The sequence below is a fragment of the Bemisia tabaci genome, chromosome 6 (assembly GCF_918797505.1).
Source record: "Bemisia tabaci chromosome 6, PGI_BMITA_v3".
Taxonomy (NCBI): domain Eukaryota; kingdom Metazoa; phylum Arthropoda; class Insecta; order Hemiptera; family Aleyrodidae; genus Bemisia; species Bemisia tabaci.
This window is the reverse complement of record NC_092798.1, coordinates 30,665,333-30,682,184: the sequence shown is the minus strand read 5'-3', so window position 1 is coordinate 30,682,184 and position 16,852 is coordinate 30,665,333. Positions and strand designations below refer to the sequence as shown.

Below are 16,852 nucleotides of genomic sequence, written 5' to 3'. Positions count from 1 at the left end.
CTTAAAAACCACCGGTTCCGAGAAACCAGGAGCAGCGCGCCAAAAATGCCCGATAAAAAAGCGCTGAAAACCGCCGTCGGGTCCAGCGCCCGGCAACGCCTGCGAAGAGGACAGGTTTCCGACGCCAAACCGACCGGAAAAACCAGCCAGTTTCCCGTGCAAACGCGCCCGCATGGCAACACTGCAATGCGCATGTCTTGTATCCGAGAATATTTAAATGTAAATGCGAGAGCACCGCGCGAGAGACGTCGCAGAAAATGATCGGGTCCGCGAGTCGCGGGGGGGGGGGGGGGGGGGGTTGTGGAATTTCCGCGATCAAATCCAGGTTGAATGGGACGAGGTCGAAGAAGAGAGAGAGACGGACGGGAGAGGAGGAGAGAGAAGCCACGGTGGAAGCCCGATATTGATCAATTTTAGTGTAATATACAGATTCGAAAAGTGACAAGGCCTGACAGCCGTGACCGATCGATGTGGAACGGACACATACTTGATACACGCACGCGGGAGTAAGTGTACGGTCAGTGCACGCACTCACACAGGCTCCCGTGCACACGCTCACATGTGTTCTCGCGCACATACGCTCACACGCATGAACGAGAGCCGTTGGCACACCGACCGTCGCGTCGCGACGCGGTGCGGCGCGGCGCGGCGCGGCGCTGGCGGCCGCCCGCTAGACCAACTTCGGTCATTTGATACCATTTTCACGTACCGCTATCTTGCCTCCATCCCCATCCTGCGCGCCGCCCACCAGCTAATGAACCCGACCCGACCGTGGCACCTCTGCCTCACAAGGGCTTTGCTTGTCGCAACGGCCGAAATGCACTTTTTTGGGCACCCTCTCAAGGTGCACTCGGATGAAAAATGTATCAATTAGGCTCAGTTTTAGTGCATGTCAAGGGCACTTCTTAAGGATTATTTTGCAGCATTGAGTGCTCGGATATTACAACTTGAATGGTCATGAAATTGTGCGCCACATCGTGTTTGAAAATGTCACCTCCATTTTTATTCTTCTCAAGAACCGCGATATTCTCTCTCGGTGAATATTTGGACCGCATTCAACCGAGAAGAACCAAGCCACATCAGCTATCGCAAAATGTAACTGAGCAATATAATTTTTTACAAGAAAACGTTAGTGCGGATTCTACGAAAATTTTAAGGAATTTGCCTCGTTCTATGCAGAAAATTCGCTGGAATTCGCACAAGAATTCGCACTACAGCTTTCATTTAAAAAATTAAAATGCCCGATTAAATTTGGCAATAGTTGATGTGTCTTAGTTCCTTTCTGCTTGTCCATTTCACTGTCCATTTCACTTATTCAGGTCTCGTGAGAATCTTTTTGCGATTAAATTATAGTATGACACATTAAATTTAGATCGAACTATCATCAAATTTCTTAAATTTGAAAACGCTTCTAAAATCAAGGTGAGGATCAGGACGTTAATCGTAGTTTTCTCGACCTATTATTTTGGATGGCTAAATTCCAAAAAGTTTTAAGAAATACCAATGCAGGAATATTGGATGATAAATTAATACTGTTGGTGCAGGTGAAAATAGAAAGCCCTGTGAGAAAATTTTTACGTTTATATCTAGAAAGGGACAAGTATGGTGATTATTTCTGAGAGAGGCTTTTGGATCTCTCAAGGTGAAATTTCGAGAATGAAGAGCCCCAAATTCAAATCCCAAGGTGGAGCGATGGAATTCGGTTCGAAACATTGAGGTGACCCGTGCAGTACTTTTTTGGACGCGTCTCACATTACAATGACAACTTGAATTAGTACGGGGAAGAATGATTGCCGTAGCGCTTTTAGAGTAGTGACGCAATAGCAGACGATTCAGACAATGGAGATTCTGATTGAGGCCAAAAACGGCGGCGCACAGATCACAGTTGTCAAGTTTAATGTTCATAGCTTATTTTTAAAGTGATACCGTTCGTAATGTAGGATACAGAGGACAACCCAACTTTGTCACAAAAACGTTGTCTTTGCGCAAGCAGTTTTTTATTCCGTCCTTTTTATTCGAACGTTTAAACTTTTTTCGGGTTAAAAAAGGTTTGCGCTGTTCTTGCCAGATTTTGAAACAGTTTTTCTAAGATTCCATGCTGAAATTCAGGTGAGTTCTAGGTGAGGAAAGTAAGGCAACTTCAGAAAAAAGACAGAGAACTTTAAAAAAATCTGAAAAGACATGGAATTTTTCATTCGAGTGAAGACTGATTTGACCGCAAAGTTTACCTCTTCAAAAATATTCAAAGGGTCTCCTTTTTTTAAAGATCGGGAACTGTGCCAAAATTAATCCGGAATTTTATCAGAGAACTAAGATGGCATTTGAATTCAGCCGTCCTTCTGTTAACCACACAGTAATTACTGATAGTCAATAAATCTTAAAATAACAAATTTAGCTCTATTGAATTGAACAGTGGTTTGCTTCTGAGTGGTTTCACTTCGGTTTGAGCCTTTTCTGAGAGACCAATGTGGCAATAGTCGGCGGAGACCTCGTCCTGGCATATAATTTCATTCATTAGAGCATTCGAAGCCGAAATGGGGGACGCATTAGGAACATCACAATCAGAAGAGTTCTCTTTAAAAGTTTCGAGCATTTTGTTATGGCCAATTGTCTTGATCACTCGTGCCTAACAGGGCCGAGTGTGTGTGAGTGTGAACGCGACGCGGTGGCGGCCCAACGCGATTCCGCTCTAAAAGACGCACCGCGTCCGCAGTTGGAAATGTAGGCGTAATAACGCCTCGATATATATCCACAGTCGATATTTGGGCCGCCAGATGCAATTTCAAGTCAGAAGAGTTTCAAAATTCATCTGAAACTTACAAATATTGCGTTTTCTTAATGTTTCATTGCCGATTTTTTTTTGTGTTGGAAGGTTGTGTTCCAGAAAATATTACTTTCCTGAAATTCGTGATTTTTCTTGGAAATTGAAACTTTCAACTTCGGAACGTTGTGTCTGACACGATATTGATGAACTTTGTAGCAAGTACCTCACGAGATTTGTTACTCATCTGTGACGCTGCAAAAACGTACGCAATTAATTGATATTTGACCTAATGTGCGAGACAGCAATCATCAAGACGAGAGTTTGCTCTTGTGCTGAAACGCTGAAACACCTGAGTAGCTATTAAGGGTGAAAAATGTAAACACACAGGTGGAGCGGAAAGAAAATGAGAGAAGAAGATAGGGAAGAGATTATATAATTCTTATTCACACATGATTACTCCGCTGCCTTAAAATATTTATAGAGCACGATCTAATGTTCACAATTACGTCTGCCTGGCTATTTGTCGAGAGGAGATAATTCCCGACGTCAGGATAATAGCGTAAATTGCGTGAGGTTAAATCAGGAATCCTTTAAAGGTCAATTGATATCATCACTCTTTTGGTATATCACGCGATATTCCGCCGCCGTGTGAAATACTGACGTGTCAATCATAAGTGCCTCTCAGCTCTGCCTCCTCGAGATCAGAGCCCTCTTTCACTGGCTGATTCTCTCCCGGTGTGCGAATATCAGTCGTGCAGCCGAAGTCAGTGGATTTTCAAGATTCATTCGCTGAAGTCTAAATTTTAAACGCCAGAGAATTAATCAGCGGAATCCACAATAGACCGTAGGTAAACTGCTTAAAGTAGAACTATGTTCCGCGTTCATTCTCATCAGTTCCCCTTCAAAAAGTTGGTAGGCAATCGGTGCAACTCCAGAGCAGTAATAGTTGCTCGCAGCAGTTTGAGCAATCCATCAGTATCAGTTCCAGTTCAATAGCGACTTAATTCATATTTTGTTGGAAATTTTTTTCTTTTTTTCAATTTTTTCGAAACATCTTCTTTTTGTCTCACTCAAAATGATTAATGCTTTGATAATTTTAACAATCAACAAAATTATCTTTCATGTTCACAAAATGAATCATTCTTGGCGATAGATTCGATCATTCTAAAGCTCAAGTCAATTGAGTTTTTCCCACCATCTCCACATGAAAACGGCGTAAAACAGTATCGGAGAAACCGATTGTGCTCCTTGCAACGCGGTCAAGCAGTTGATTTCATTTCAAATAGCATCAATATCAAAGCGAAGCACTCTTTTGTCGATCCCTCCGCGCCGAGTCTTTTCCCACGAGGTGAATTTTATATTTAATTCAGCACCGATCGGATCGGAGACGACCGAGAAATGCGGGCTACTCTGCCGTATACGGTTTCACGGAGACGCCGCTCCGATCTCTAGGCCCCTCGGTGACGTCATCACCGTGCGTTTTCCCAGCATGGAAGCGCTCCAACACCCCGCGCCCCCGCTCCTGGCGACTCTTGCGGCTTGATGTAATAATTAAAGCGAAAATAATGAAATAGTTCTTGAAGTGAACGTAACTCAAGTCAGGTTAGTGAATGTCATTTTCCGAGCCCGATCATGACTGAGCAGGACGCCTCGCCTCCAAATGGCGCAAAAAAGATAGGTAATACTGCCATGTTAAGGAAGAACGCCGTATGAACCTTCAGGCGTTGCCAAATTCTCTTCGATAAAACACGAATTCCCTGGTAAACTTATGAATATTTTTCTTCGAATTTTTCAGGGAATATTCTTTGTATTGTGATCTAAAGTTCCTGAAAATTTCAAGGAAAAATATATATAATTTTCCTCAAGAATAAGCATTTTATCAAAGGAAATTTGGCAACTCTCGGATGTTTATACGGCGTTCTTCCTTAGCACAGCAGAATAGCGGGGTATTCGACCTGTGTTGGTCGGAGAATTGGCAACAGAGTGCGGGTGCAAGAAGACGGACCGGACTGGACGCAAGGAAAAAATCCCGGGCAGGAGGCGCGACTCGACTACATGTCTGCCGGAGTTGGCGTTCCCCTCACCAGAGCGCAGCACGAACCGCCTCGATCTTATTTATCTCTAATTTATGGCTGCGCCGAGCCGGCCGGTCTCCTCCTTCCTCTTATCCGATATATTATTTTATTAAATTAATTTGTTTCAGCCCCCGCTCCCCGCGCGCGCGCGACGGCCTTAATCATTGTCTGCCTCAATTTGTTAACTAGCTTGACAGAGTTGGTGTTGTACGTGCCGGAGAGAGGAACAGCTGATCCGCGCCGAGCGTGTGGCGTTTGCGGGAATTATACCCATTCTTCAAGAGAGTGTTTTTTTACGTGCCATTGATTTTTGCTCCCATAATTTTTGTCACTTTTGAACGGAGCGCGCACCGTCAGTCGCTTTTGTCTCATTTACTCTCGCGCCACCTCTGCCCCGCCTCCCTGTCTACTTTGGCACTTGCGCTCCTTCTTCTTCTTCTTCGCCCCTCCCCCCGCTGCCCTGCTTCTCGTTCTTCTACGAAAAATTAGTAGAATTTAATGAACAGCTTTGATGCGTCCTCCGGGCGCCCGACGCGACGCCCCATTAGACGGCGAATTTCGCGGGTGACGAGATTTAGATCAGCCTGTCAGCCATTCACCTTCCCTCGCGTGCGATCCAAAGGTTAAGGTTACTCGCTCAGCGGCCGCGTCATCGAGCGCCTGATTTCTCAGTGACTCAAGTCGCTGGTTTCGTCATTGCTGTGCGTCATGGCCTCGTCATTTAACCGCAATAACATCCCGATACCGCTTAGCAGTTTTGAAAATATTTTTTGCCGGGTTTGTTTTTTTGTTTTTTTGTTTTTGTTTTTGTTTTTTTTTTTTTTTATCGTAATCGAGCAATTTTAAACCGGACAAAAACTGCACTTGCGAAATATCCCAAATCGAGCAATAATAATCTTCAAGGATTCGTAGTTGAACATTTGTATGATGTTGGGATAAACGCAGCAAAATACGGTCATCAAGGACACGTGCAAAGTGGGGAAAGTAAAAAATTGTTATAACGTCATTATATTTCGCAGACATTCAAGAAATTACTTTCAAGCATATGTCTACGTGTCAGTTATCTCATGACTCCTCGTTTTTTTACCGACTTGATTTTTTAATTAAATTTTGAGTTCAATTAATCGCAGTCGTAGGATAAAACTTCCATAAATTTCAAAATTTCCTCCATCGTATTTTAGACTAAATATTGTTTAGCAAAATTTATAAACTTAATCATCTGTTGCTTGTGAACCTCTACAAAATTTAGTAAGAAATTATGAATGGACACTGAGCCCCTTGGAGACCCATTTGATGAAAAAAAAATTAAGGGAACTCCGACGGTCGTTGCTTGTTGCCAGTGGCGTGGCGTGCTTTGCGATAAATCGATTGATCGGCCATTTAAACCTATGGAAAAGTTTCGATAAGTAGGGTGTTCGCAGCAAACACCTTGATAATCGATTGTCTACCACAGCTTCAAATGGGGAAATATCGATAGATCGCAAAGCACGCTACGCCACTGCTTGTTGCCCACCTTGCCATAGTCGAGCTTTCGCTTAAAAGATTTTCTCAAATGTAATACACATAATTGGTTTCAAAACAAATTAAATACACCTGACAATTAGTATTTGACAAAGTTCACGGTGATACAACGAGGTAAAATCTCGTTTTCTACAATTTTAAATTACCCCTATGCAACGTCCGCCATTTTCATTTCATTTTCTATCCTAAAAGCTCAATGAAGCTCAAGATGACTGAGCCAACCAGGAAAGGATTCTGCAGTGACCATACCCTCCCAAGAAAAGTGCTATACCGGTGAGGAGTTGTGATTCTCACGGTATAGCCTCTTGGTCTCGGGGGTCAAATCGCGGAGGACCGCAAGTGGCGCTGCACGCGGCGCGCGCCCGAACTTGCCGAAAGTCCACAACGCTCCGCGGGCCCGCAACGGAACCGTCCGGGTCCAGACAGCAGTTAAAAGCTCGTAAATCTGAGCAGCGTCCGAAAAATGTCAACAATAATACCGCCGTGATGGGTTTTGATGCGTTTTTTATGGGCTTTCAAATTACAGGTTGTTTTATTTTCGGTATTTTAGCGACGAGTAAATTACTATTATTATTGCTATTGAGGCTCGTATCGCTTCGACGTTCGTTCCGCGCGTTAGATGGAAAAGCGACGCCGTTTTCTGCATTCTCGAGTTGGAGCGACGCGCCGCCCACTACCTCAGCTGATTCACCCTTCGAGTCTTCGACTCCCATTCAATTTTTCCGGCCTCCCGTCCGGGCCCGCGGACCAATCGCGCTGCAGATTCCCAGTCCGTGCTCTCCGTTATTTTCTCTCTGAGTCAACACTGTGCTCCATCATACTAATCCTTGGAAAGAGACCAATCAATTTCTATGTTTCTGAGATTTTCACATCTAGGTCCAACCCCAGTCATCAGATCTAGATCAGTGGCGTAGTGTGTTTTGCGATATATCGATTGATCTGCTATTTAAACCCATAGAAAATAATCAAGGAACATGGTGTTTGCAACGAACACCATAATGGTCGATTCTCTACCACTGTTTCAAATGGGGAAGTATTGATAATCGATCATTCACTCCGCTCCACTGATCTAGATGACCTAGACTTCGGAGGCTTGTATAAGGACAATTAGAAATCCTCAATCAACCTTTCATCGACAATCTTTTACTTTCAGGGATTCAAAAATTGCCAATGGGCAATTTTACGACAGCAACAGGAATTACGTTTATATAGCCCTTAACCTACCTGACCCCTTGACCATACCTGATGATTGATGAGTCTCTGGGTGACGCAATGTGTTTACTAAACTTTCGCTCATCATTTTCTATTTCTGTTTAGAAACCCCGCACGTAGAGTTTGAGAATTTTTACCTAGAACACGGTGGATTTAACACCTCCCCCGCGTGCACCGTTTGCGTAAAACCCTTAATTTTGCTGTAGTGCTCAAAACGACAAGCTGAGCCCCAGTTGAACAGGTGCATGATGCAAATGCCCCTCGGTCTCGGACGAAACCGCGTACGAGTCCGCTGCGCTGACTGCTCCGGGATGCACTGCCGGTTGCGGACTCAAGGCGCATCGACGGTCGAAAATCATCTATCATTGGACGAACGCGGCCCGCGGCCTCCGGCTGTGGTTTTATAAGCGCAATAAATTAACGGGCATCGGTTATCGGTTGTTTCCTGTTGCTCTTCGTCCATCGATACATGCGTCCGTCGCGTCGTGCGCGCTCGTCGTCGTGTGCTCGGCCGCGCTTGCGCATGCTCGCTCATTGATCATTTTTTGGCCGAACACGCGACACGCTAAAACACATGCGTCGCCATTGGTTACCAGACATCTCCGGGTTTCCGCGTAGTGCTGCGTCATTCGCTCCATTGCTCAACGGTTCATTACCCCTCGCGTCCCGGTGCTCGCTGCGGTACTCCAGAGGTGACACTTGCGAAAATTGCCGCTCATGACGCGACACAGAAACATACTTTCCCATGCACAATTCAGTTTGATCAACTTTGCAGATGTATTCTAAATAGGTATAGACTATTCAACAACTGAAAAAAATAATAGCAAAGTGGAAATAATGGAAATTCGGTGGGGGGAAAACGTTGATACACGCAGTATCAAAATAATTGTAATGATTTTTTTTTTGAACCGATTGTTTTCCAAATCACGCAAGAAGCTTAAAGTTGCGAATGTGAGAAAAACAAGAAAAACAGTTTTATTCACTTTGTTGACAATCCTCAGATTCCAAAAACTGTGCTCTTTTAGGGGGCTATTTTGAAATCAGACATGATTGAGAAAACAAAGAAAAAACAACCCCTGTACCACCAAAATAGAGATTTGCGCTCACGTGTTTCGGAAAAAAAACGGTTCAATTGCCATGAAACTTTGCGAATAGCTTATCAACAAAAAACTTTAACGCTCTTTATTAATTGGACGCATTTCTGTCAAACAGAACTATGTGCATCATGACGTGAGCCCTTTTATGCATGTATTCTTATGGATCTCAGGGTTCAAGTCTTAATGCACATATAGTTCCGTTTGATAGAAATACGTCCAATTTTTAATACATTTAGAGAAAGTTCGAGTGTTGCGGCGTAACTTGAAAATACATGAATTCACATCCCTATACGGTTGAGGATTGTTTCGCCACAGCAACCAACCAACGGTTTCAGTAACAAAACCCTGCAATTCGACGGGGTTGCAGTATATAGAGCTTTCGGATTTGCAGACGTTGAAGTCTCTTGGCAACGGGACGAGCAACTTGCGCTGCCACCATTTTAAATCGCGTTACAGTTTCGCTTTAAAGTTTCAACGAGGCGGGTAGCGCGAGAAGGACAGCGAACAAATCAAATCAAAAAGTTTACGGAGTAGACAAAAGCCAGCTCGGCGAAGAGAAACAGAAATCCCGACTGCCGTGTGGGTATGGGCTCGCCGTGGCTGTGGGCCGCAAAACTATAAATAATTAAATAATATTCTCTGCTCACCAGACTGTTTTCATCTGTGGCCATCGCGCGCTCGGTTCCCTAGATTTTTTCTCCCATTAGGCCCGAGCCGTCTTTTCCGATTCCCATCTTGGTCTCTGCGCCTTCTTTAATTTATTTTTTCCCCGCTCTCGAGTTTTAATTTTCATTTATGAAACAATAGATGAAACTTCTTGACGAAGAGCTCAATATATTTTTATTAGGAGACCCGAGCTGGAAACCTTGCTGCCAAATCTGCATACGATTTTTCGGTGTGAGCTTATTCCTCTCAAAATTGAACAGTTGAGCATGGAACTTCGAGATTCTCATCTGATGACGACAAAACGGATTTCTATCGAATATAATCATTTTCTGATCACTGGTAAAAAAAACCTCTTGGACCAATGCCGCATTGCATTGACATAAGAGTGCAGTTTCTTGTCGCCGGATTTAAGAGTCTTGAACTCTTGTTTCAAGCGGATTTTGCATTGAAACAAGAGTCCAAACTCTTAAATCCGGCGACAAGAAACTCCACTCTTGAACCAAGAGGTTTTTTTTACCAGTGATGTGTTCAGAACTGATAGTTTGCCGGAATGGAAAAGTGCTTGATTTATCAGAGTCCTTTCATTTTTTTCTTTTTTTTTTTACTCCTCTGTTCTATTAAGTATTAATGTAAGCGTATGCACAGAGCGTCACAATACATATGACACCAGGGAATTTTCACTGTCTTAGAAACTATCAAGAAAAACCGGGAAGTGCCTCGAAATACCGTCAATCGCCAGAAAATAATGTATTTTTTAGCTTCCTTTAAAATGAGCGTAAAAACATCTCGCACCCGAATTCCAGATTCACTGAAGAGATTTTTTCTCCAGACTTTTGTTCAGGGATGAGAAAAAAATGTGAAGATGTCGAAGCAAATCTGGTGGCCATACGCAACCCTTGTGTTACTACTTTCTTACTAACGGCCCGAATGAGCAGTGAGTTACTAGATTCTCCGGTCACTCCGGTGTAAATCTTGGTCAGGATCCTTACCAATGGACCAAGTCGGCAGAAACTCGGAGATCGCCCCGCGTAAAGTCTGTGGCAACGCCGGCCTGGAAATTAGTTATTATATTGCGTGTCTCCCGGCCGGGCCATGAGCGGTTCCTCAATTTGTTTCTGATTCGTTTTCCCTCTCTGATTCCACTGGTCCTCTACAAAGTAGACAAATTAGTGGAGCCCCGTCCGGTTTTCTCTCACACTCGTCGGCTTGTTTATGAGCTTAGCCCTTGCCGAGCACGGGGTGCGCGGCGGGGTGGGGGAGGGGGTCCGAGTGTTTCTGCGATCTACTCAGGTGTGGGCGTTATCCCGGCCACTGACCACTCTGACCAGGCTTAGCCCCCCTCCCCCCTCACACTATACGAACTTCCAGTTTTCCTTCCGGCAGCAGCGGTGCGGTCACCGTCTTGTCCCAAGGACACCCAGCTCGTGCTCTTTTTTCGGCAGTGCCGTGGCGTGCTTTGCGATGTATCGATTGATACGCCATTCAAACTTATGGAGAAAGATCTATTATTAGGGCGTTGCAATGAACACCATAACAATCGATTCTTTACTATGGCTTCAGTTCGGATATTATCGATTATCACGCCTCGCCACTGTTTTTTCGGGGATCGAGTTGAGGTTTCGCGTGGCCGGATGAGCTCCCATAGAATTATTTTTAGAATTTCAACATTCAGTCCAATCGCAAAACGAAAAGCTCAATTTTAAAATAAATTCCTCCTCATTCAGCGTTTCCCCATAAATATTCGGCTTTTCGACCAAACATTTTAGCACTTTTTTTTGCATATTATTTCTGATACCATCAACGAATCGATAGATACCCTCATATATTGGGTGTTTGTTTTTATTCACTACGGGAAGCATTATTTTGAACAGTTTTTTTCTAGATGTCTGAGTTTCTTGAAATTTCTTTCCCGGTTTTTATTAAGCTACAGACGGATTAAACCAAAATCAGTCTAACTATATCAGCCGTTGCCCAATGACTTTTCTTGTTTTATTTAATCAAAATAAACGGAAGAACATTTCAACTTGAAATTTTGTAAAAGAGTGTATCATAATATAGGATAATTCCTTGTAGTGTTTCGATGCATTATTTTGCTTATTTTACTCGTAAAAACTTAAACTTTAGTCACGCTAACTGTAGTAAAATCTGTCTTTATAAAACGAAAAAATAACTGCTTACACATTTGGAAATGATGGTAAATCCACGACAGTTCCGAAAAAAACCACTCAACTCCTTAAAATAACAAAGATTCCAAATCCCCCAGATGTCTCGCATGACAATCAGTTTTGATTCAAAATTGATTTGAAGCTGTATAATGAGGCAATCTCGGTCGGTTTCCGCGGGAATGAGAGTATTCAAATCAATACGCGCTCAGCGGCAAAATGGTAGTTTTACCCAAGGAGTAATAAAATCGGTTAAGATGGAGCCTGAGACTGATTCAAGAACGGGAGAGGGTGGGGAGAGGGGCAGGCGGGGGTGGACTGGGAGAGGCGCGCAAGCGACGCCCAGCCAAGAGCCATTTACGAAGTTATTATGGCCGAATCATAAAAGAGGGACGGATGGGGCAATTTTGAATAAAGATTAAACTGCAGGCATTGGTCCTTCACTTGCCTGCTGGAGGTGGAGACTTAGGCTGTTAAGGTCACCGTACAGGCACAGGGGTCAAGTTCTTGCAAACTCGGAAAGCATTCGTCAATCCAAGTCTAAACTGAATTAGGATATTCAAAGCTCAAACTGTCCTCAAAGTCAACAAAGCTCGTGGTTTGAAAAGACAAAAAACATCGAACAAGTACAAATTCTGAAGCTCTCAACATCCTAAATATAATTATTATGATATCGCGGTACTTGCCGCCTGCAATGTGATGAATACCCTTACAATGAATTCTTACATTGGCGTATTTTGAAAAATTTCTGTCAAAATTTGCTTCATTTTGTCTGCCAAGATTTAAGAACAGAAATCCAACAAAATATCTCGTCTCTGAATGTTGGGCAGTTCTAGACATGGATAGTTACATCCACTACTGACCGCGACTTTTATAATGATCAAAATGTAAGTGTGGCAGTAGCATCAAGTATAGTTGAGGGGCTTGGAGGACAAGACGCATCAGTGCAGTTTTTGCTATTTCAAGAAATACGGGCTTAAAGTTTCAAAATTAAATGAAATCTTATGGTAGAAAGGAAGTTTAAACTCGCTTATTGATGCTTCAAGGTTGAATTTTAGTCCTGAATTCTTCACAGAATATACTTTCAAACTAGTTTTACTTGAGTTCACGAATGTCTCAATTTTTTCAAAAACCGCACTCATGCATCTTGTCCTCCAAGCCCCTCAGCTGCAGTTTATAAATAAGCTCGTTTGCATTTCAAAATCCACCGTCGATGTTAAAGTATCAGCTTTTTCGCGGATCAAAAAATCGAGAGAAAACGGTGATCCTGAGATAATCCCGATTTTCTGCGGTCCCATGCCCCCATGGCGAGGCGGCGGGTCGTCTGAAGTGTGTCAGCCAATGGGACGACCGCGGTTTGACTGACAGCGCCCGCCGCGCCGAGAGGCGGGGCGGGGGAGTCGGAGGGGGGCGGGGGGCAGTTTGATGGGCCGAGGACAGGGAATGCACGAGCCGGTAATTTAGGCAACGATGCGGGGATTTCAGGTTATCATCATCATCATTATCTTGGCGGCGAGCGGGGTCGGTGGAGACTTGGAGAGGCACCGGCATGATGGCGACGGGGACGACGGAGTCGGAGCCCTGAGCTGAGCATGGAACAGTACCCGCTGCGAGGCTCCGCGCTGCACTTACCTGTCATAACGCATGATAGATGAACCCGGAGCAATACTTATTTAGATTTGTTGAATTGTAACAGCCAATAATGAATACGAGCAACATCCAACATTCGAGAACCAACGGCCAACTCACGGATCTTCGCGTCTTCCTACGCCCGCGCATCCAGCCGCCGCCGAAGTCTGTCTCCGTCTCATTTCGCTCTCCTCACCGCGGGTTACCTCCCCCGACAAACTTCATTCTGGACCCACTTGCAAAATTTTCACATTTCGCTATGCTCCACTAATCTTTTGATCTTTTGCGCGCTTGCAATCACCTATTTCTGTCAAAATTTTCCTCACAGTGCACTGAAATCTCTTAATGAACTCCCTCACAAGAATCAACATTAGCTCTTTTTCTTATTCTTCTTATTTTTCTGTTTCTTCTTCTTCTTCTTCTTATTTTTCTACTTCTTCACCTTCTCCTCCTTCTCCTTCATCTCTTTCATCTCCTCCTTCTCCTTCATCTCCTCCTTCTCCTTCTGTTTTTTCTCCTTTTTCTTCTTCTTCTTCTTCTTCTTCATCTTCATCTTCATTTTCTCCTCCTCCTCCTCCTCTTCCTCCTCCTCCTCCTCCTCCTCCTCCTCCTCTTCCTCTTCCTCTTCCTCCTCCTCCTCCTCTTCCTTTTCCTCCTCCTCCTCCTCCTCCTCCTCCTCCTCCTCTTCCTCCTCCTCTTCTTCCTCCCCCCCCTCTTCCTCCTCTTCCTTCTTCTTCCTCCTCCTCTTCTTCCTCCCCCTCCTCTTCCTCCTCTTCCTTCTTCTTCTTCCTCCTCTTCTTCCTCTTCTTCTTCCTCTTCTTCTTCTTCCATGGCTCTAAAGCGAACAAAATGATTCCCACGAATGTTATCCACGAGCGCAGTAGAAAACACAATCAAAGAAATACCTGTCAGATTCCAGTCTTAAAAAACGCCTTCATTTAGCGCGGATATACAACCCGAGCTCCGGAGAGGTCGAATAGTTGCATGCATGCGCCGTGCATGTGCACATCACCGTTCGCTGAACCGTAGACTCATTGCAATCGAAACTAATTCTGCTCTCGAGATGAAACGGTCATCGGAATGAAAATCGGAGTAATCAGAGGAAACTCTCGAGTAACTACACACTTTGATCTCTGCAATGAAAACGTTTTACCCTCGTTGTTCTTAAACTAGTCGTTAACGCTCGCATCTTTCTGATGTTATAATTTTGACCTCATGTTGATTGGTAAAGTAGATTATTGCCAAAATATCCCATGAACAGAAATAATAATGTGTTCTTTTCTTGTTTGTTACAGTAAAATGGTGTCCTCGACGAGAGTGGTCGTCGCCGACAGAGGCCCGAGCGTCTGAAGCCGCCCGAAGAGGTGTCCTATATTCCTCTGTGTTCCTTGGTAGTCCGGGAGAATACAATTCCTGTAAGTAACACATTCTTTTCTTTTTTTGCAACATTTTCGCCGTTTAAACTACATCCTCAACCAGCGCAATTATACCGTTCCAGCTCCGGTGAACTCGGATAGTTGTATCAAAGCGCTGTGCAATTCATTCGAAGCATATCGCCTCATCTCCGCCTTTTAAAATACGCCTTCAATCAGCGCGGTTATACCACCCGAGCTCCGGCAAGCTCGAATAGTTGTATCAAGGCGCCGTGAAATTCTTCCGAAGCATATTTTGCCACGATTAGGTCGGGTGAATAATTTGTGGCTTGCAATCAAAGCTAGGCTTTAAAAATTATCCTGTGGACAGTCATCTTACTATCATTTCCTGTCTTTCATGCAAAACCGAGTAGGAGGGGAATTTTTAGTATCACAAAGTGATCGCGGTAGATGCACGAGTTGTAGGACAGTAAGTTGGAATTTTTGCAAATTTTGAATTTCGGAATTTTTGAAATTGTGCCACGTGAGCTTTTTCCCGGTGTGTTGAGATTTTCAGCTTTGAGCTTATTTGTAACCCAAGTTGTCTAAACAATTCCAATTTACTGTCAAATTTTAGTGTGGTCTCTTGTGCAGACACTCCTAGGATCGATAAATCAAACTCAAACCTAACTTTTAAAATGATTTCAAACGTAGACGAAATTCCTCTTAGTTCTTTTCCTGGAAAAAGACGGTTTCCATGCAAAATTCAGTAAAGGCAGTAAATCACAAGGAAACCTCGAATGAGTGGCTCTAGCGAAAACTCAAAAAACACTCTAGGATTGATAAATCGAATTCAAACCTAACTTTCAAAATGATTTCAAACATAGACGAAATTCCTCTCAGTTCTTTTCCTGGAAAAAGGCGGTTCCCATGCAAAATTCAGCAAAGGCAGTAAATCACGATGAAACCTCGGATGACTGGTTCTGGCGAAAACTCAAAAATTCCAAGTTCTCAGGGCAGCAACTCAGACTCGAGCCCGAGCGGCGAGGACGAGTTGAACGACTCGGAGCTCGGGGCTCGGGGCATGAGCGATCGAAGGTGGGGGCGGGTGGGGGCTGAACTTGGACTTTCCCGGCTAGGGTTCAAGGGAGAGTGGGGTGCAAGTATGTCTGCGAACCCGTTTTCCAGCTCTCCCGCTCTCTCCAGCCGATGAGGCGCGGCGCGACGGCGACCAACAATTTAGTCAATATTCACCGGGTGGGTCGGTAGGGGCGCGGTGGGGGGTGGGGGTTGGAGGGACGATCCGAGCCGGTTGGCGTAAGGCGTGTGCGCACTGACTAAACCCCGCCAAAATTTATCGTCGCCATGACGACCTTTAATTCTGAGCCTTTTTTCCGCCGCTGACGTCGCGGCGCGCATGCCTCCCACCCTCCGCCCCCTCCCGCCCGGTCATCGCGCTTCGTGCAACCTTTACTTCCACGAACCCGGGATCCCGGCATCAACTTACCCCCGGAATTTCTTTTTCCGCGATTCCTACTTTTCTCTCCTCGACTGTCTCTGGCTAGCGTCTGCGATGTAATTCATCCGAAAAACTTTCCTACACCCTGCAAAGAATTATGATATTATGTTCCCACGACGTTGCTCCTTTGACGTTAGAGCGTATCTGGATTATCAGGTGAACCCTGGTAGGCGTGGGGTTGTATGAACAATCGGGATCAACCCAAAATAGAGGTATGCCCCCACGTCAGTGAAGCGACGATAAGTGATTTATTTGACGCATAGATCGAGTCAAATGAGACACTTGAAGGCACCGGAAGTACTTTTAGAGTAGTTTTAGAACCAGAGTCAAAGTAATCAGAACACAGTCAAATTTAACTTGGAGCTAGAGTCAAAGTTGACCTGACTTTGAGTCCCTAAAATGGGATCAAAGTATTATGTTTTTTAAATGTGTAATCATAATGTATCTAATGGTGACTGAAGCCTGTAGGATGGAGGAATCTTTTCCGCTACTGGTAGGCCCGTTTGCATGTATTTTCCTCAGCAAATTCATGGAAAACCTATAGAGCCCGGAAAAATCCTGCATAGATGTCATGATGACCAGGTTTCATTACGGCTCTAAAATTATGAATCATACCGAATTGTTTCGTATGAATAGGAAAGCAGGTTTTTAGAATTTCACCTTCATACACATGTAAAGTCCTGGAAAAGAAAAGAAAAGGAATTATGATGGAAATACGAATGCAGAGTCAACCCGAGTGGGAGTTTCAAGCAAAACGCGAAGGGAAAAAAAGGAATAAAAAACATAACCTTAATTGAATAATTCAAGGGATGCATACATCACTCAAACCGAGACGGGAATAAATGAATCGATGAA

General features: G+C 44.2%; 2 protein-coding genes across 6 annotated transcripts in view; both read left to right on the top strand.

Moving 5' to 3' along the window:
• hth (Meis homeobox homothorax) overlaps positions 1 to 16,852 on the top strand; it is a 386,117-nt gene that overhangs the window by 270,854 nt on the left and 98,411 nt on the right. For all 5 annotated transcript variants that reach the window (XM_072301815.1, XM_072301818.1, XM_019061762.2 and 2 more), the window contains one exon: positions 14,422 to 14,541. In XM_072301815.1, coding sequence (XP_072157916.1) covers positions 14,422 to 14,541 — 120 coding nt within the window. The remainder of the gene's footprint in view (positions 1 to 14,421; positions 14,542 to 16,852) is intronic.
• The window catches only part of Fntb (Farnesyl transferase beta subunit), a 167,901-nt gene continuing 166,979 nt past the window's right edge, over positions 15,931 to 16,852 (top strand). The window contains exon 1 of the mRNA XM_072301819.1: positions 15,931 to 15,945. The gene's annotated coding sequence lies outside the window, so the exon portion shown is untranslated. The remainder of the gene's footprint in view (positions 15,946 to 16,852) is intronic.